This window comes from Homarus americanus, unplaced genomic scaffold (assembly GCF_018991925.1).
Source record: "Homarus americanus isolate GMGI-L3 unplaced genomic scaffold, GMGI_Hamer_2.0 scaffold2539, whole genome shotgun sequence".
NCBI classification, from domain to species: Eukaryota; Metazoa; Arthropoda; class Malacostraca; order Decapoda; family Nephropidae; genus Homarus; species Homarus americanus.
The window spans coordinates 4,304,034-4,325,186 of NW_024725489.1; the positions used below are offsets into that span (position 1 = coordinate 4,304,034).

Sequence of the window (21,153 nt, forward strand, 5' to 3'; positions counted from 1 at the left end):
GAGGAGCCAATGGCGTGAATGGAGTCAATGGCTTGAGAGGAGCCAGTGGCATGAGAGGAGCCAATGGAGTCTGTGGCTTGAGAGGAGCTGATGGCGTGAATGGAGTCAATGGCTTGAGAGGAGCCAATGGCATGAGAGGAGCCAATGGAGTCAATGGTTTGAGAGGAGCCAATGGCATGAGAGGAGCCAATGGAGTCAAAGGCTTGAGAGGAGCCAGTGGCATGAGAGGAGCCAATGGAGTCAATGGCTTGAGAGGAGCCAATGGCGTGAATGGAGTCAATGGTATCAGAGGAGGAACTGCCGACAGTAAAGGAGCCACTGGTGGAAGCAGAGGAACGATTGACAGAGGATCCACTGCTGGCAGTAGAGGAGCCACTGGCAGTAGAGGAGCCACTACTGGCAGTAGAGAAGCCACTACTGGCAGTAGAGGAGCCACTACTGGCAGTAGAGGAGCCACTACTGGCAGTAGAGGAGCCACTGGCAGTAGTGGAACTGCCTGCAGTAGAGGAGCCAGTGTTAGCAGAGGAACGGCTGGCAGAGGAGCCAGTGTTGGAGGAGAGATCACCAGCAGTGAATCCTGTGGTGCCAGATGAGCCAGTGATGGAAGAGAGACCACCAGCAGTGAATACTGTGGTGCCAGATGAGCCAGTGTTGGAGAAGAGATCACCAGCAGTGAATCCTGTGGTGCCAGATGGGCAGTGATGGAGGAGACCACAGCAGTGAATACTGTGGTGCAGATGAGCCGGTGGAGAAAGAGATCACCAGCAGTGAATCCTGTGGTGCCAGATGAGCCAGTGATGGAGGAGAGACCACCAGCAGTGAATACTGAGGTGCCAGATGAGCCAGTGTTGGAGGAGAGATCACCAGCAGTGAATCCTGTGGTGCCAGATGAGCCAGTGATGGAAGAGAGATCACCAGCAGTGAATCCTGTGGTGCCAGATGAGCCAGTGATGGAGGAGAGACCACCAGCAGTGAATACTGAGGTGCCAGATGAGCCAGTGTTGGAGGAGAGACCACCAGCAGTGAATACTGTGGTGCCAGATGAGCCAGTGTTGGAGAAGAGATCACCAGCAGTGAATCCTGTGGTGCCAGATGAGCCAATGTCAGAGAATTTGTCAATAGAGAAACCAGTGCCAGAAGCAAGGTCGATGGCATGAGAGGAGCCAATGGCGTCAATGGCTTGAGAGGAGTCAATGGCATGAGAGGAGCCAATGGCATGAGAGGATCTGATGGCATCAGAGGAGGAACTGCCGACAGTAAAGGAGCCACTGGTGGAAGCAGAGGAACGATTGACAGAGGATCCACTGCTGGCAGTAGAGGAGCCACTGGCAGTAGTGGAACTGCCTGCAGTAGAGGAGCCAGTGTTAGCAGAGGAACGATTGACAGAGGATCCACTGCTGGCAGTAGAGGAGCCACTGGCAGTAGTGGAACTGCCTGCAGTAGAGGAGCCAGTGTTAGCAGATGAGCCGATGTCAGAGAATTTGTCAATAATGAAACCAGTGCCAGAAGCAAGGTCGATGGCATGAGAGGAGCCAATGGAGTCAATGGCTTGAGAGGAGCCAATGGCATGAGAGGAGCCAGTGGCATGAGAGGAGCCAATGGCATGAGAGGAGCCAGTGGCATGAGAGGAGCCAATGGCATGAGAGGAGCCAGTGGCATGAGAGGAGCCAATGGCATGAGAGGAGCCAGTGGCATGAGAGGAGCCAATGGCATGAGAGGAGCCAGTGGCATGAGAGGAGCTAATGGTATGAGAGGGAGCTAGTGGTATGAGAGGAGCTAATGGATGAGAGGAGCTAGTGGTATGAGAGGAGCACAGAGAGGAGCAGTGGCATGGGAGAGGAGCTAATGGTATGAGAGAGGAGCTAGTGGCATGAGAGGAGCTAATGGACTTCAATGGTATGAGAGGAGCTAATGGTATGAGAGGAGCTAGTGGTATGAGAGGAGCTAATGGTATGAGAGGAGCTAGTAGTATGAGAGGAGCTAATGGACTCCACGTAGTATGAGAGGAGCCATGGAGTCAATGGCTTGAGAGGAGCCACGGCGTGAATGGGAGTCAATGGCTTGAGGCCAGTGGCATGAGGAGCAATGGAGCTGGCACAGAGGAGCTACGGAGAGCTGGGCATGAGAGGAGCTAATGGTATGAGAGAGCAGTGGTGGCATGAGAGAGCTAATGGTATGAGAGGAGCTAGTGGAGAGGAGCTACGGTATGAGAGTAGTGGTATGGGAGAGGAGCACAAGGAGAGGAGCTAGTGGGTAAGGAGAGGAGCTACGGGACTTAATGGTATGAGAGGAGCTAATGGAGTCAATGGTTTGAGAGGAGCTAATGGCGTGAATGGAGTCAATGGCTTGAGAGGAGCCAGTGGCATGAGAGGAGCCAATGGAGTCAATGGCATGAGAGGAGCCAATGGCGTGAATGGAGTCAATGGCTTGAGAGGAGCCAGTGGCATGAGAGGAGCCAATGGAGTCTGTGGCTTGAGAGGAGCTGATGGCGTGAATGGAGTCAATGGCTTGAGAGGAGCCAATGGCATGAGAGGAGCCAATGGAGTCAATGGTTTGAGAGGAGCCAATGGCATGAGAGGAGCCAATGGAGTCAAAGGCTTGAGAGGAGCCAGTGGCATGAGAGGAGCCAATGGAGTCAATGGCTTGAGAGGAGCCAATGGCGTGAATGGAGTCAATGGTATCAGAGGAGGAACTGCCGACAGTAAAGGAGCCACTGGTGGAAGCAGAGGAACGATTGACAGAGGATCCACTGCTGGCAGTAGAGGAGCCACTGGCAGTAGAGGAGCCACTACTGGCAGTAGAGAAGCCACTACTGGCAGTAGAGGAGCCACTACTGGCAGTAGAGGAGCCACTACTGGCAGTAGAGGAGCCACTGGCAGTAGTGGAACTGCCTGCAGTAGAGGAGCCAGTGTTAGCAGAGGAACGGCTGGCAGAGGAGCCAGTGTTGGAGGAGAGATCACCAGCAGTGAATCCTGTGGTGCCAGATGAGCCAGTGATGGAAGAGAGACCACCAGCAGTGAATACTGTGGTGCCAGATGAGCCAGTGTTGGAGAAGAGATCACCAGCAGTGAATCCTGTGGTGCCAGATGAGCCAGTGTTGGAGAAGAGATCACCAGCAGTGAATTCTGTGGTGCCAGATGAGCCAGTGTTGGAGAAGAGATCACCAGCAGTGAATCCTGTGGTGCCAGATGAGCCAGTGTTGGAGAAGAGATCACCAGCAGTGAATACTGTGGTGCCAGATGAGCCAGTGTTGGAGAAGAGATCACCAGCAGTGAATCCTGTGGTGCCAGATGAGCCAGTGTTGGAGAAGAGATCACCAGCAGTGAATTCTGTGGTGCCAGATGAGCCAGTGTTGGAGAAGAGATCACCAGCAGTGAATCCTGTGGTGCCAGATGAGCCAATGTCAGAGAATTTGTCAATAGAGAAACCAGTGCCAGAAGCAAGGTCGATGGCATGAGAGGAGCCAATGGCGTCAATGGCTTGAGAGGAGCCAATGGCATGAGAGGAGCCAATGGCATGAGAGGAGCCAATGGCATGAGAGGATCTGATGGCATCAGAGGAGGAACTGCCGACAGTAAAGGAGCCACTGGTGGAAGCAGAGGAACGGCTGACAGAGGATCCACTGCTGGCAGTAGAGGAGCCACTGGCAGTAGTGGAACTGCCTGCAGTAGAGAAGCCAGTGTTAGCAGAGGAACGGCTGGCAGAGGATCCACTGCTGGCAGTAGAGGAGCCACTGGCAGTAGAGGAGCCACTACTGGCAGTAGAGGAGCCACTACTGGCAGTAGAGGAGCCACTGCTGGAAGCAATGGATCCACTGCTGGCAGAAATGAAGCCACTGCTGGCAGCAATGGAGCCACTGCTGGCAGTGGAGGAGCGACTGGCAGTAGAGGAGCCACTGGCTGTAGAGAAGCCACTGGCTGTAGAGGAGCCACTGACACCCAAGGAGCCACTGACAGCCGAGGAACCAAATGAGGTCGATGTGCCGAATGGTGTCCTTGTCCCAGTTCTCTTAGATGAGCGACCTATTGCAAATGGATTCACAGGTTTTCCTAGCAGGGTGGCAGCAAAATTTCCTGTATTTTGAAGATTAATTATTGGTTGTGGCAGATGCTGTCTGAAGGGTGATATGATGGTCTGAGTGGAGGGTACTTGTGTTTGCACTTGCGACCCTCTATTTACTGAACTTACCCTGGATGTAGTACCTGTTGATTGTTGTGCCAGAACATTTTGTGTGACTCCCGACGTTCTGCTCAGTGCCACAGTCCTACTCTGTGCTGCAGCATTACTTAATGATGCAGCATTACTTTGTGCCACAGCATTACTGAGTGTCCCAGTGCTACTTAGTGCTGCAGCATTACTTTCTGCCACAGCATTACTTTGTGCCACAGCATTACTGAGTGTCCCAGTGCTACTTAGTGCTGCAGTATTACTTTGTGCCACAGCATTACTTTGTGTCACAGCATTACTGAGTGCTGCAACATTACTGAGTGCTGCAGCATTACTTTGTGTCACAACATTACTTTGTGCTGCAGTATTACTTTGTGCCACAGCATTACTTTGTGCTGCAGTATTACTTTGTGCCACAACATTACTTTGTGCTGCAGTATTACTTTGTGCCACAGCATTACTTTGTGCTGCAGTATTACTTTGTGCCACAACATTACTTTGTGCTGCAGTATTACTTTGTGCCACAGCATTACTTTGTGCTACAGCATTACTGAGTGCTGCAACATTACTGAGTGCTGCAGCATTACTTTGTGTCACAACATTACTTTGTGCTGCAGTATTACTTTGTGCCACAGCATTACTTTGTGCTACAGCATTACTGTGTGCTGCAACATTACTGAGTGCTGCAGCATTACTTTGTGCCACAACATTACTTTGTGCTGCAGTATTACTTTGTGCAGCAGCATTACTTTTTGCCACAACATTACTTTGTGCAGCAGTATTACTTTGTGCAGCAGCATTACTTCGTGCTTCCGCATTTGAGGCAGAATCTCCATTTTGAAAGACAGGCGTGCCAACTGCAGCGAAGTTTGCCAAGGTTCCTGGGACAAGTAGTGACTGGAGATGACCAGCTGGTACCTGACTCAACCTTTCCCTATTTTCAACTTGCTTGGTTTCAGCTTTGGATGTAGATTCTACATTTGTAAAAGTCCCACTATCTGTATTGGCATTAAATGTTGCTGATTTAATTGGGAATGTGTTTGTCAAAGTATTTTGGTTTATTGAAATTGCACCAAATCGATTAACAGATGAACTTGAGCCAGAATCAGATGGGGCAACTCCAATTAAGGCCTCGGGAATTGGGAGAACTTGTGCGCTAATTCCTGCAGGAGGGAGAGTAGCCGAGCTCGAGTCTTGTGGTGACCCTTGCAATTGAGCTTCTTGAGTAATGATGTTTTGTTTGTTATCCTTCACTGAATGTGTCTGGAAACGTGACGTCCCCTTGCTGTCTCTATTGCCGATGGACCCAGTTAACAAGAAGTGGTCTTTGTTCACTGCACCAGGGATAAACACAGTATCGCCAGGAACGATCTGTAATTTACTTCCTGGGGTTAAGTTCGATGTAATGAACCTATTACCAAAAAACTGACCATGGCCATGTACTTCATTTCCACGTTGGTTTTCTCTTTGAAAAACATTGTTTGCACTACCTGAGGCCTTCAAATTGTTTGAACGTACTGTATGAAATTGATTAGACTGTGGAACCACTAATCTATGCAGCAATGACCTGGGTTGTTCAAAGTTTATGATGGGCGTCCGTACAGCTCCTATTTTGTGTATGCTCTCGGGATCAGGCACAGCTATAAAATGAAATTGATCGAAGTTGAAGTCTCTTGGCGCATTACCTCCAAGGTTCTGAAATTTAAAGGGCAAGTTAGTCATCTGGTTTGCAACGCTCGAGTGAACAGACTACAAGGTATATGTTTGGTTAGATTATTTGGGTAAACAAATTTAATTACGTTAAAAAAGGTTAGGTTAAATTAGGTTCAGCTAGGTTAGTTAGGGTGAATTTAATTGTGACTTGAGTTAAAGTGCAATTTTCCATGACAATTGACTTACCTGTACTAAATGGTGATGTTGAGCTGCCACCAGTGCAGCCCACAGCAACAACGCCACCCACAACAACCAAGTCTGTGAGATAGAAACAATAATTACAGTATATCACGTTCACCAGGAGAGAGGGAAATGTGGAAGGAATATCATGGTAAAAACGAACATGAGAAAGGTAGAAAGACAATGATCGAAAGAGTTATACGCATGACACCTTGAGAGCGAAAAGCAAACACCTTGATCAGGTGTTAGCGTGTGCAGTGCCTGAATAACTAACAACCAATCAGCGAGTTTCTCCAATGGGTAAATACGCGGATCATGGCTGCTTATGGAGAATATTTTGATTAATATTGAATAGTTGGGGGCATGTAAGGCAATAAAAAACTGTGATATAATAATAAAATAATAATAGGATCTAAAAAAAATTGTACGGCATGAAAGAATTGAAAAGGATCGTGCCCAGTTGATTTTCGCACCGAGTTGAAACTTGTTATGGCTCCACCCTCTTATAAGTGGGTGTTGTCCGATTTCATTTGCCATTGGTGACTTTGGTGTAACTATATTGATAATTACTCAAACATGATTGAAACTTTAATATCATTACTCATAAGATACTTTAAATAAGGGTGAACAAGCTGATTACAGTTCTGTAAGTACAAAAATTAAGACTTAAATAAGCGAACACCTAGCCGCGAGAGACAACATACATAGTGTAGTTTGAGAGTCCTGGAGAAATTACCTTTACAACGGGCCTAATTTTTGGTGCTATTCTTATTTATTGTTGACTGACTTTTCCTTTTTTGTCTTTCTTTCCATAAGTTTCTATATATATTTTCTTCACTCTTTCTTTCAGTATTGTGTCCAAATAACAGTTTTCTAATTTTATTGTTTTCTGAAGACTGTGTTGTACAACAGTTATTCCCAAGATGTGGTACTGTCATATTTTTTAATGACAGTCCAGGAAGGCCAACGCCCCTCTACAAAAAACGCCTTACTAAGGGTGGTGCAACCCAAAGAAAATTCTGATTAATTACCTAATTTACCTAATGATCTCTTAATAGAAGTGGTCATACCGAGGGAAGGAGGCTACTGTAGCACTATATTCCTCCATTGTTTTTCATAATTTTATTTGGGGCTGTTTTGAAGCTCAATACTGTTCTTGATTACATAGTTTGAGCTAGTTGATTTATTCTATAGGTCTACCAACTTCTGTGTGAATAAGTATTTCCTTATGTTCGTTCTGCATTATAACTTGGCGAGCTTGTAGGTATGTCCCCTCATGTTGGTGGTGCGGGACATCACAAAAATTGGCCCTGGTTCACGTTTCCCATCACTTCTAAGACTTTGAATGTCTCCAAGATCTGCCCTATTGTGTATTGTCTGAAGGGTTGTTAGTTCTATGGCCCTCCGTCTATTTGGTTAACCGGAATGATTTAATTCCAGAATTGTTATTCTAAATCAATGTCATTTATAAATTTTTTGCTTGGATTAGCCCATCCGGGCACAGGTTACTGGCCCACATCAGGGCCTGTGGGGCAAAAATGTAATAGTGATAATAATAATAATTAATAAAAATTATAATAAAATAATAATATAAATTATAATAATAATAATAATAGTAATAATAATAATAATAATAATAATAATAATAATAATCACCATAAATAAATACAAAAATGAAAAGAAAAATAAATCGAGTGAGAAAAGATATTACTGTATACAGTATGTACATTGTACAGTATGTTGTCAACAGTAAGCGAACCAATTGAGATCCTGCAATTGTGTGTAAACGAGGCAGAAAGTCAGATCAGCAACCTGGGATTTGGTCACAATTTTTGTGATGCTTTTATTTTATTTTATTTTATTTTATTTTATTTATTTATTTATTTTTTTACGCTGGATTAGCCCACCAGGGCACGGGTCAATGACCCACATCAGGGCTTGGGGATGAAAAAAAAACTACTATTACTACTACTAATAATAATAAATACAAATTATTAAAAAATATTATTTAAAGAAAAATATAGTATAATATATAATATAATAATAATAATAGTAGGCCTAATAATAATAAATATTTTTTTTATACATATAATATATAATATAATAATGACAAAGGACCATAAATAAAAAAAAATAATAAAAATAAATGTGAGAAACGATATACTATATGTATGTATGTTGTGTTGTAAAAGTAAGAGAAATAATTGAAACCCTGAAATTGTGTGTAAATGAGGCAGAAATTTAGGTCAGCAACCTGGGACTTGGTCACAATTTTTGTAATGCCACTTGGCAGCAGGGTCTACCATTAGACAATACATTATGCTTCCAATATCTTTCCAGGCAGACGCTACAGTACCTCCCTGTTTGATAGCTGCCTACTACCTACGTAAAGGCAAGAAAATAATGTTTGCCCGGATCAGGAACAATGTGGAGAGTCACCACTGGTGACCTTTCACTGATAAGAAAATCTCTTACATTATACTCAACAGACATAAAAATTACGCATCGAGTTTTTCAGGTAAAAAAACAAATAAATAAAATAATATAGCTCACTTGTTGCCACTACATACTCTATAGTTACAATCAGTAGTTTTGACAATTCTAAGACACCTTTCTTCAATGGTATATCTGGCGCTAATTACGTACAGTATAAGCAAAATATTTAAAATTTTATTATGTATGAAACTTAACCTTTCACTTGTTGCCACAAAACGAATCTCGAGAATTTTATAGTTGCAATCGGTAATTTTGACAATTCTGACACTTTTCTTCAATGGCATTTCTGGTGCAAATAACGTTTAAGCGAGGTACTTAATATCTTATTATGTTTGTTAGCACATGGTGATTAGGGTTGCCATATCTGAACACTAAAATAAGAGGACGCTCCCAAAGACATCCCCCCCCCCCTGCCCGGCACACACAGGCTAATATACAACATACATGGTATAGAAATCTTAAAAAAAAAATTACCTTTGCTTAAGGCTGAACATCTTCATTCCCTTAGCTGCAGTCTTCTTCCCCCACTGTGTGTGTGACTTGATGTGCCCATGCATACTTTTCTGTAGATCGGATCTATTTCAGTATTGGCTGATTGCTCTTTAGAAAGGTATAGAAGTCACTGCAAGGTGTTTCTCGGAAGTTGTACTGTACAGTCAGAATGCCTTTCATTGTTTCAACACTCAATTTGTTCCTTTCCTTTGTCCATTGAGTTTGCATCAGTGAAAAAACTCTTTCTACATTTGCATTGCGAGATGATATAACAAAGAAGAATTGTGCAATTCTTAGCAATTCTGAGTGGCATTCAGTGTTCTTTGATTTTTCAAAGTATCTGGTCCACTTTTTATGTGTTGGCAGATTACTAAATTCTTCATCACTTGTAATTTTCCACAAACTGCTTCAGGTTACTAACTTGGTCAAAACACTTCATCAACTTCTACCCCCTTATCAATCAAATATTTGACAGCTAAGTTGACAACACCGTACAGGCGTACACGTGACTTATCAGCTGACGAAAACTGAACGAGATCTCTACGGTTTCCACCTCCCCCCCTCCCCTCTCTCTCTCTCTCTCTCGTCATTACAGTTTCATGTTTTTATTTTTTCCGTGGAGAAAATGATGGAAGCTGAAATTCCGGACTTATGAAGAATTTTAAAAATTCCTTTCGGATGAAGATTTCGAGACCTAAATGGAGGACATGTCCGGGAAAATACGGACGTATGGCAACCCTAATGGTGATATGGTGATACGCTGAGAACATCGAGTGACGTAGCCGTACACACGCTAAACATCGAACGACTGTAGAGCTCCCCAGTTAGGTTAGGTTTGGTTGGTTAGGGTTTTGTTTTCCGACGGTTTTCGATGTGTTTTGAAGAAAAATATTACCTTGATTTTATAGCAAATCTCTAGATTCTGAGATGGGAGGGGTCGGAGCTAATCTCAGAAACTTGATTTGTGCCAGAAGTTTCAACTTCGATTTCGTATAGTGGCAACAAGTGAAATTTTACCCCCAAAATACTATACATTTCATCAACTCTTTCCATGTTTGTCTTTCATGCGTTAGAAGGCGAGAGAAGTGTCCAGATTCCGAGGTTATCATAGTTTGCTAAAAACACCAAGCAGCGCGGTGCCACTTTGAAGTGTTGCGGTCGAAATACCGTTGATTTTATTTGTATGCAACGAAGATCACAGTACATTACTAGAAAAACTGCACCCAATAAATTGTAACAAATTAATAAAATAACAGAAGAAAAAAGTAAATAGTGAAATAGATAAATAAAAGGTGTAGGTAACCAACATGATATATTGTTATTTTTCATGTTTACCGCCTAATGGCGAAAAGATTCCAAACAAACAACCGCCCCGCAGAGGATGAGGGCATTAAGCGCGCAACAAGGTTAGTAATTACACTGTTATACTGTATCAACAATTAAAAATTATGAGAGATACACAGTGTGTAAACGAGGAATCGGCAGTTCAGTAATTGTGGTGCTGGAGGCGGTCGACAAATTCTTAGGTAATGTAGAGCAAAGTTGTTTCGCCGAGTCATGCGTCGACCTGTTTATATTATCAAAAGTAGTTAAAGGTTAGTAGATGTGTTACAGTTTCACTTTAGATGGGATTGTCAAGGTCTAATATGTTTATTGTAAACTATACAGTATACTGAAGCTGCCACAGACTACATAGTTTTTAACTTTGTTGATGGAATATTTCATTTAATTACAGGGAATCGTCACCAAAAAGCCTTCATCAGTTGTAATAAATATTGTAGAAATTATTTAGAAAAAATTCCACGGAATGTCTGGTCTCGAAAGAGCTCGGGGCAACTTATTTTTTCAACTTTCAGAAAATCCTCCACCTTTTTTATTATGCACCGTCACACAAGCGTTTAGAACCAGCTCGCAGTTTCCCTCGTTCGACAACTGTCAGTGATTCCAGAGACAGTGGCGCTTCCTTATGTGGTCCACCAAGAACTCCTTGGAGAGGTGTGTCCATACTTGGGAAATTATTTTTGGCTACATTTTTTTTTTAAAAAATAAGAAAATGACGGAGTCAACTTGGCTCCGTCATGTTGTTATTCCCGCGAGGTCAAAATGTAAACAACAAATGACATTTTCTTACCTTTTTAAAACCATGAAAATAAACACAATATTGAGTAATCTTGGGAAGAAGAGTAATAATTTCTTCATAATAATTTTAGCTTTAAATTTTAACTAATTTATTTTTTATTTTTGTAACTATTTATGGTATCAATTATACAGTAGATCTTGAGTTGACTGGTTAGTTATCGTACGAGTTGTCATTGTCAGTGCAGAGCCTGCAGACAGTCTGTACCGTCTGACAAACAGACAGCCAACGACAACTCCGACGATTCGTGAAAAAAATTTGACAGTAGAAATGCTAGTGTGACGCCGTCTTTAGAAGTACAGTATTTTGTTATATACTGTACTGCGTACCTGAAGTAAAATAGATGTTGAAATTTTGGAACATGACTCTTGGTTCCCTACGAGCTATTGTTCTTTCGGTGTTGACCTGAATAAAGAACACGTTGTTTTGTGTGTTGTTCTGTTAGAATTGGCAGTTAATCATCAGTTTTAATTCTTGATTAATTAGTTTGTAACTTGCCAAACCTTTAAATTTGTCCAATCCGGGGCGCAACCAGATTTTTTAAAGGGGCTAAGATCAAGTTTTGACGTAATTATTTTTTCTTTCTAAGGTGATTCATGGACTGATTTGTAATAATTAAACTGAGCAAGCCTAAATATAGTATATTTAGGTGGGCAAAGAGAATTGTTCAGAGATACCATTACAAAAGGATTTAACTTGCTAAAACGTTATCAAACAAATATTTATTCCTGAGGTGAAATATCGTTGTCATTCGAGTCAAGGGTAAATTATGACAGTACAGTCGTGCAAATCACAAATAATACTGTACTTGAGACTTCAGCTCCAGCGCTTATTTTATGTTGGTCACCTCATGGGGAGATGTCATGATATTTGTTTGGCATTACGATATATTTAACTTAAGTGGTACATTGAACTATTTCAGCTGTCTCACAAATACTGTATAATACAGTATGTGCCTTAATGAAATTGCATAGGTCTACATTGTTTCCTGATTATAGTTATAAGATTAACACTACTTGATTTGTTATCATACTGCCAACACGGCCTCATGAGTGATGGTGGTTAATTAAAACAAAATAATAGACCTTGTTTCATTTACAGTAAGTTGACAAATCTAATTTGGCATTCAACTTAGTGCATATGTATTGTAGTTTTACTGAGACTGATTGCAATAAAATCCCACGCTTGATGTGGACAAGATTTGCCCGTGTTCGGGTAATTATCAGGCGGTCCTTAGACAGGTTATGTTTATTTAGGCATCCTAGCTGATGGCATTAGTACAGTAATTGACATAATTGATACTTGGCCATTTTAGTTTTCAAAACTCAAATTAATTCTACATCACTTTTGCAAAAATCCTGGTGCTACATGGAATACTGGGAAATAGCATAGGACATGCCATCATTCAGACATAATTATTTTGCGTCGTATTATATATATATATATATATATATATATATATATATATATATATATATATATATATGTGTGTGTGTGTGTGTGTGTGTGTGTGTGTGTGTGTGTGTGTGTGTGCGCACACGTGTTAAGGTATGGGAGGGAGGCGGAGGAGGTATCAGGTGAAACCATGGAACCATGGAGGTATAATTACACCTTCATGGGTGAAACTGACCCAAATAATACCAGATGATAATGACGTTATTGAACATGCCACTCTTCAAACAATTAGCTTGTCAGGATTTAATCATCGCCTCATATTGTGTGTTGCTCTGAGCCGTCTGATTGGTAACAGACGTTGACGTCACAACTGGTGTGTGTGAGAGTTCCTATAATCAGGAATGTCACGAGGACGTACAGGTCAATGGGACATGTCATGAGTCATGCTTTATCTGCGCGTTAATCTTCCACATTAGCTCCGGACCTCCCTCAATGGGACAGTGACGCAGCGAGGGGGTTTCCCGGCTGCCCCAGCTGTATCTCATCGGGACTCTCTCCCCTCCCCACACACACACATACCAAAAAGAGGTATTATGTAACCTTGACTGCAGGCAATGGGCAAGAAATCTATATTTACAGTCAGATAACGGAAACGAACAAAATACCCTAACAATCTGCTGTTAACATTAAAAATTCTGAATGGTAGGGTTGAAATTAATTTAGGAATCGGTAACTAGTGTTAGTAGAGTTACCAGGTGTCATGCGATATGACTTATCAGGTGTCAACAAGGAGTTATATGCGAGGGAATGGATGTCAATAGTAAGCGTTGGCAGAATTATTAGGTGTCACTTGGATCACGTCAATTGTAAGGTGTCAACAGGGAGTGCAATATGAACTTCTTGATGCGAGCAAAGAAACGGTCCGTGGTGGTAGGAGGTAGGAGGTAAACTAGGTGCAGGCCACTGACACAGTCCGTGGTCAGCTGATTCTTGCTCCGCCACTTTCGTCTGTTTTTGTCATCAGATGCTGCACTTTCCCTCCCCGCTTTTGTCAGGTCTACCTCGCGATCGTTTATTTTTTACTTTGTTTATGTGTTTGCAAATTATGTACTATTGAGTATTTATAAACGTTTATGTGTACATTAATCCGTGAAGGTGTGGTTGTGTTGTGTGTGTGTTATGTAGTTATGTATGAAGTGTTTAGATATGATAATGTGGTTTTGTATGCTTTGTGCATGTGTAAGTTGGTGCGTGGTTGTGTAAGTATGGTGCGTGGTTGTGACGAATTGTGTCTGTGTGAGCAGGATGTGAGCGAAAATGATATGTACATGTGTAAGTATGATGCGTGGTTGTGTATGAAGTGTACCTGTGTGAGCTTGTATGATGTGAGGTTGTGTACGTATGATGTATGTGCTTGTAAATATAATGTGTGGTTGTGTATGACATTATTAGCATATCACCCTCACCTCCCCGGCACAATGAGTGTTGGGCAGGTAGGGCGGTGTACCCAATGACCTTCAAACTGACAACACCTATTTTTTCGTACCTACTAGTTAATTACCTAAGCCGTAGAAACAGTTACTAAGCTTAAATTAATAAGAGTTTTCTTTTACATTTTATTGTATAATATAAAAACGACTCGCTTCAAACGAGAGTATAAAAACGTCAGACTGCACAAGTTCAATGTATTACGAACGTGATTGTGTAGAAGTATCTTGTAGAAGTGAATACGCATATTTCACACACTCTAAGCAAACGTAGCTATTATGATTATAATTATTAACTATAAATATTATTATTATTATTTCAGGGACTAGTTATTAAAGAGTGTGACGACACCAGCACACCGCATGAGACTCTTTAAAACTCACTCTCTCTCCCTGTCAGTATCATATCTAGAGTGATACCCTTCCTTCTGTACCTTTCCTTAAGTCACTACCTCTATCCTGCACAATGTGGCTGTTACTTATATCGGCAGTTATCGTGTCTTCACCGATTTGATCGTTTCTGTGGTCTCCCACTCACTGTACAGATGCCGCAGCTACTTCACTCCTGAGCAGTTGCTCCAAGTATATAAGGGATTCATTCGTCCTAACTTGGAGTACTGCTCTCATATCTGGGGTGGCTCTTCTTCTGTCCAACTATTAGATAGGGTGGAATCCAAGGCATTTCGTCTTATTAACTCTCCTCCTTTAGTCGACAATATCTCTCCCCTTTCTCTTCGCCGCAATGTTGCTTCACTCTCTCTCTTTTACAGGTACTTTAACGGGCAATGTTCAGGGGATTTGGCATCCTGTGTACCGCCGGTAAGGCCGTGGGTTCGTAACACACGTCTTGCCCGCGGTGCCCACCATTTCTCTGTGGATATCGGTCACACGAGAATAGCCCGTTATAGTACCTCCTTCTTTCCTCACACAGCCAAACTGTGGAATGCTTTGCCTTCTTCTGTGTTTCCATGCTCTTACAATCTGTCTCACTTTAAAAAGCTGGTTTTCCGGCATCTTCGTGGTGTAGATTAATACAGTATAACCTTTTTTCTATATTTTCAATTTATTTCCGTTCTTTTTTTTTTCGCCCCCCAGACTCCGTTGTGGGTCGTTTGACCTGTGCCCGGGTTGGCTAATTCCCGTAAAAAAAAAAAAAACTCCCTTCCTCGTTTGCTTCAAGTCACTTCGCACGACTTGCTGTGTGTGGCCGGCAGGTAAATTAATTGTCGCAACCGTTGAAAAACAAACATGTTTTCTCTGCCTTAGATCAAAGGTCTGTCCATGTACACACACACACACACACACACATACACACACACAAACATATTCCAAAATACACATTATATCCGGTGAGCAGCCAGGTCCAAGTGTTGTTGCCTCTCAACTCGTTGGTCTGGAGTAGGTCTGTTATGGAAGCTGAATCTTCTCTGCTATAATAAAGTGCGACGTTTATTGCAGTTGGGACAGACTATTTCACAGTTCAACCCAAGTCGTATACACAGTAGGGTGAGGTCCATGGTGCATGTATATAACACATGCACAGTTGGTTTCTTCTCTTTTTCGCATCAGTTATGTGCTGGATAACGTGTTCCATGGTTTTATTCACTTTAATAAAAGTTGGCTACACCCACAAAAAATCCCACTGGACACAAGCCCACCAGATCGTTTACAGAACAAAATACCATCAGAAATTTGAATTTTTTCCGTCTATCAAGTTTTTACCGGACAATTTTCCATCAGTTAGAATCCCTTCACACAACTTACATTTCTTAGAAGGCGATATTTTTCTTTCAAGCAAAAAAGGGAACAAAATTAAACCATTTTTTTAAACGGTAATTAGCTACCCCGTTTATATTAGGTGGCATAAGTAAAGGAAATTTAGGTTAAGTTGGGCTAAGCTAGTGGGGTGGTGTAAGCAAAGGAAGTTTAGTTTAAGTGTTTTTATGTCGATAAAGTGATGGTTGCTGCTCTAGATTTGTCCAGGTGCGTCCACTGATTACTACACCAACCTGTTGCGCCCAGTCACTTGCTTCAACCTTTTGTAGAGAGACTAGACTCGCAGTGGTTCTCAACCTGGGGGCCATGGCCCCCAAGGGAGCCACGGCGAGCTGTTATAAATTGTACGTTTCCAAATAATGTTGGGAATCTGAATTAAACAAAACTTGTATTACTTATTTTGACTTGACAGAAGAGAATTTTCATTCTTTTTTTTCATTTTGTTTAATCATAACGACAATACAATTTTAATATTTACATACTTTGGTGCCATTCCTTTGCAAGTGGTGATAGGGTCCGAATAGGGGGGTTTGGGAGAAAAATGAAGGAGGCCACGAGGATGTTGAAAATTCCTCAAGGGGGGAATGGAGTGAAAAAGGTTGAGAACCACTGCACTAGAGGATATGAAATCACTGTCAGCTGATCAATATATATATATATATATATATATATATATATATACATACTGTATATATAAAGCTATCAGCTGCTTTTGGGAATTGTTGAGAGATATACAATTGCGGGCAAAATTCCCAAGGCACTTTAAGTAGTATGTCATCTGTTCACTTCAGCGTAATTTAAGTAAATGAAAATCAACGTTCATCGGTGATAAACTAATCCCATATACGAGTTATGACCCATAATCAATACTAAGTATTGTGGAATGTCGACGAAATTTTGGTTGCAACTACATAAATAAGTTCATTTAATCACTATTGAGTTAGTGGAAGCAAGACCTGATGCTGGTGAACTTTAGGTGGAGACTCTCACTTCCCTGATATGAAGGTGCACTGGAGCGACTCCACTGTAACAATAAAGGTGAGTGACCCCGACCTCACTCCAGCAACCTTCGTTACCCGTGCTTCCTCTGCAGGAGCACGAGTCAGGACCAGCCATGCGTCAAGTACTTTCATTTGGTCAAGTATTCAGGAGGAACATAACATTTTGTAAGGTCACTTGAACCTCTCTGTCAAGTGATACAATTTCATCGAATGGATCCACATATGTGCTGAGAAAGTAGCTGGTGGGGGGGTTGCGTGGTAATTAATATTTATATATAGTTTAACAATAAGTGATAATTGGGGCTATACCTTATACTCCAGCAAATACTTTTTTGGGTCGAGAATGAGGAGGTGAAAGAAGAGTAATGGTTGAAGGGTATGAGTAGTTTGGAAAATGAAGAAATAAACTCGGAGGTCGTATAGTTGGCGAATTTTGTAATGTGGAAGGAAGGTGTAGTTTGTACAGTGTTACAGTGAATTAACATGAAGCGGTGAAGTAACAAATAGAGCTACTGAGCTGAAATAGAGAAGGGATTCTTGATTTGAATTTCGTCATAATACTGTACTGATCATTAAAATGCCGGTAGAATAATACAAGGGAGGATACTAACGATGGTTCATGTGGAGTGGAAGGCTACAGGATTTTCGAGAGGCGAGTCATTAATGGGACCAAGTCTATCTGGTCCTCCCTATCATAAACTCTAAGGTTTGCTCTTGTTATTACCAGTGTTAAACCCGTTTACATTGTCAAGCACGTCACGAAGCTTGTTTTTTGCCGACTGATGATTCAGTAACACCTCTCATCTTCCTCACCATAAGAAGCTCAGCCAGTGTTGCATCACAGGCTTTTGTTTTACCTTTGTCGAAGTGCTGGTAATATTCTTGTCTTTTAAAGTACTGTTCCTGAAAGCCCCGAGGACCATGTTTCTGACCTGGCCAAAAACCTTGATTGGCCAACTCGTCTACTGGGACTTTGTTGGTAACGAGACAGGAGGGTGTCTTACAGTGTTGGGTGCCGGTGCTGTTATGTGGCGGCTGTGTTGAGTGGAACGGAGCCAACATATAAATAATGAAATAATGAAATATGAGGTATATGGCACTTACAAAATTCATTCCCAGTTATGTACCGCCAAGCCGAGTGGTGTTGTCTCATGAACCAATGTAAATTGTTTGTTGATCGTCAGCATTAACGTGAAATATATTGAAATAAATAAACATCACATAATTATAATGTTGCGATCGTTGTAATGACAGAAGGTCTCCAGGAAAGTTTTCAATAAGAAGATACTTAGATGTAGTGAATATATATTTAAGTTTCTTAAACTAACCCACAAATGGAGAGGAGATATTTAACGGGTCCGTGGCGGGGGGGGTGGTCCGGACCCCTGCTTTTTATCAGAAAATTCCAATACTTTTTCTTTAATACAGTATTGTACTCAGGCATTTTTGTATAGTAAAAAGTATTTACTATTTACTTCAGAATATCTCCTAATATCAAGTGCGCTTGGCTTCAAAATGGCCTCAAAATTCCCATGATATTGGTCAGATTTAAAAAAAAAATCTGGGGGAGGAGCTTACACCCCAGCTGGGAGGGCTCGCTGCGTTTGCTATGTTCCCCCACCCACAACTTCTTGGACCCCCCTTTTTATATTCCTGGATCCACTCCTGCTCGGTGACTGGCGGTTCATAAAAAGCATCCAGTCACTGTATAAAAAGTAACTCCTCAACCTAGTTATATAATGTAACTATCGGTCACTGCCTCCCAGACACCAACTAGTCGAGGGTACAGAGTTTATATATGGCTGAACTCGATTGATAGACAGTAATGTTTCCTCTTCAGCATAAAACATGCAATTATAACTACACGAGAAGAGAGATGCCCTTTAAGAACCCAAATGTTCCAGCGAAAGGCCACTATATTTTCTTGTGTCGGCGGACGAGTTTGAGAGTTTAATGATGAGTAAAAGTGAAAACAACTCAATACCACTCGGTCAAAATTATTATATTGTGAAGATAAATTCCGTGTTGATACATTTTAGTTACCTCGAGAAGTGAACACCAGCCTCAGTAGAATTATTTATCGTATTTTAATTCACTTAAGCTTTAAGTCTTAAGGAATAATCATGCCCTCTCTTTTGTGTACCCGCTTTGATGCCTTGTGGTGATGAGCGGACGCTTGGGCCACGGTTAGGCTAGATTAGGTTCTAACCACACTGGCTCAAACCAAATGTCTGTAGTCCAAGCGTCCTACATATTTGTTGGTGATACAGTAGTAACGCACGTATCTCTCACCAATATGTTAAGGGTTCGAGTCCTGATTGGCCCGGACACACGTGAGAAGGGCGTTAACCAGTGTGACCCTATCAATCATCACAGGTTTCCCTGAGAGAATGTGTAATGGTGAAACACTGTAATATCACACCACAGTAACAGCACTAATGGGTCACTAACTAACATTACTGTGAACCACTGCTCTCGCTTCTTTCTCGTCACCGCAGGTTTTCCCCAGATACTCCATTTTCCCTCTGTACTAATACTGGGCTCATGAAGGGACAAACTCCTCAGGCACAATGGGAGGATTAACAAGCCACTGGTTTCTTTTCCCCGTCAAAAATATAGATTAAAAAAAATAACAGCAGCACATGGTGATAGCGTCACATATTAGTAGCACCACACCTTAACAACAACACTTGAGTTACACAGTCAAACACATCCTCACCACACACACACACACCCTACACACCCACAATACCACCCACACACATATCCACACAGCCGCACACAATCACACCACCCACACACTAAACCACACAACCGCACATCACCGCAATAACACTTTCACACAACACCACTACAACACAACACTACCACGACACACAATATTAAAAACCACACCAAGCACAATCACTCTGAACACCACAATCCCACATCCATATACATCTACATTTATACAAACCACACAAACACACGTAATTATACCACAACGTACAACCAAAGAACCTCTTATTGTACCACACAATTATACCACCCCTTACAACCACACTACTAATACACAACACCACTACATACAACTACTCACCACACAAAAGCACATTAATAATTACATCACCATCAAGAACCACTACACTACATAATATTACCACACCATAACACAAACACATCACGGTACCACACCACAGCACTAAGGTACTCACTTCTTTCATATCTGACGACGATTTGTACTTAAATGAATCCAAGTGAGCTTGATCAGGCCTTTTATATATGACTTGGCGTGACCGCGACCTTTGATAGACTAGCCTAGTGTGAACTTCCTTAAGATGGACCAATAACAACTTGTATCGTGTGCCCCCTCGGATGTTGATTGGTCGTACGGATGACTCGTCTTGGTCGCAACAGGTTATAGGCGGAGCTCTTGTTTATGTGACCTTTAGGGAAAAGCATCTGGATATCTCTAAAAGCACGGTGCGTGTTGATCATCCTCCGTAAAAAGAAAAAATATATATAGTTTTTATACTCGACAGCTAACAACTTCAGGTTAATGATGAAGAAAAACAATGTGGCTTTGATTATTATACTTTTGTTATTTGTGTTAGGAGACGAGGACATTATCTGAAGACTGGATCTCACGAAGATTAGGAATCCTTACTTATTTCACCGGATGATTGAACACCCTAGCGCTCTTAAATGGACCTGAGATATTCTGGTGACGAGTGATCATCTCATCTTGTACAGTAGATACACTATAGAATACAAACAAGTCTTATACTACTAGTTTGCTGTCACTCGGAATCGAGTATGACGATCATCCAGCTATGATAAAATTATATGAGTTATTAAGGATGTCACCATCGTTTGTGAGCTCTGAGGTGACTAGAGAGGCCGACACGGGACCGGCAGGGTCGTCCACAGATGTTGCACGTGTGGAGGGCTACGTATAGTGCGGGAGGGACAGCGACAGCTACTTTCTGGCGTTAGCGCTTGTCTGCCTCGGTATGCAGTCGGGCTAACTCGAAAGTATTGACACCTCGTGCGGTGCTCCTCCAAGCATTACGGTGTGGAGTAATCATCTCCCAGGTGAGGAGGTCGATTTGGCACTTTTCAGGTTTGTCTTAAGACTATCCTTATACCTTTTCAATTGCCCGCCGGCGTTACGTTTATTATGTGTAAGGTGACTGTAAAGTAGCTGCTTTGGCAGTCTACTGTCGTCCATGGCCAGTCCAACGTAGCTGTTCATGGATAATGGTAGCCTCGATGCTCCTACAGTTGGTGACAGCAATAATACTGGCTTTTGTTCTCTTGTCTTCCCAGC

General features: G+C 42.1%; 1 protein-coding gene across 15 annotated transcripts in view; it reads right to left on the bottom strand.

The window, feature by feature from the left end:
* LOC121865024 (serine-rich adhesin for platelets-like) overlaps window positions 1–20,065 on the bottom strand; it is a 22,744-nt gene extending 2,679 nt beyond the window's left edge. Inside the window, exons 1-6 of one of the 15 annotated variants that reach the window (XM_042364326.1) lie at window positions 20,039–20,065; window positions 6,067–6,138; window positions 4,413–5,862; window positions 2,520–4,340; window positions 763–1,713; window positions 41–667 (exon numbers count right to left, since the gene is read on the bottom strand). In XM_042364326.1, the coding sequence (XP_042220260.1) occupies window positions 41–667; window positions 763–1,713; window positions 2,520–4,340; window positions 4,413–5,862; window positions 6,067–6,138; window positions 20,039–20,047 (4,930 nt within the window). In that variant the 5' untranslated portion in view covers window positions 20,048–20,065. Of the gene's footprint in view, window positions 1–40; window positions 668–762; window positions 1,714–2,519; window positions 5,863–6,066; window positions 6,139–20,038 lie in introns of all 15 variants that reach the window. The other 14 variants (XM_042364335.1, XM_042364329.1, XM_042364332.1 and 11 more) reach the window with 14 other exon arrangements.
* Between the last annotated feature and the right edge of the window lie 1,088 nt (window positions 20,066–21,153).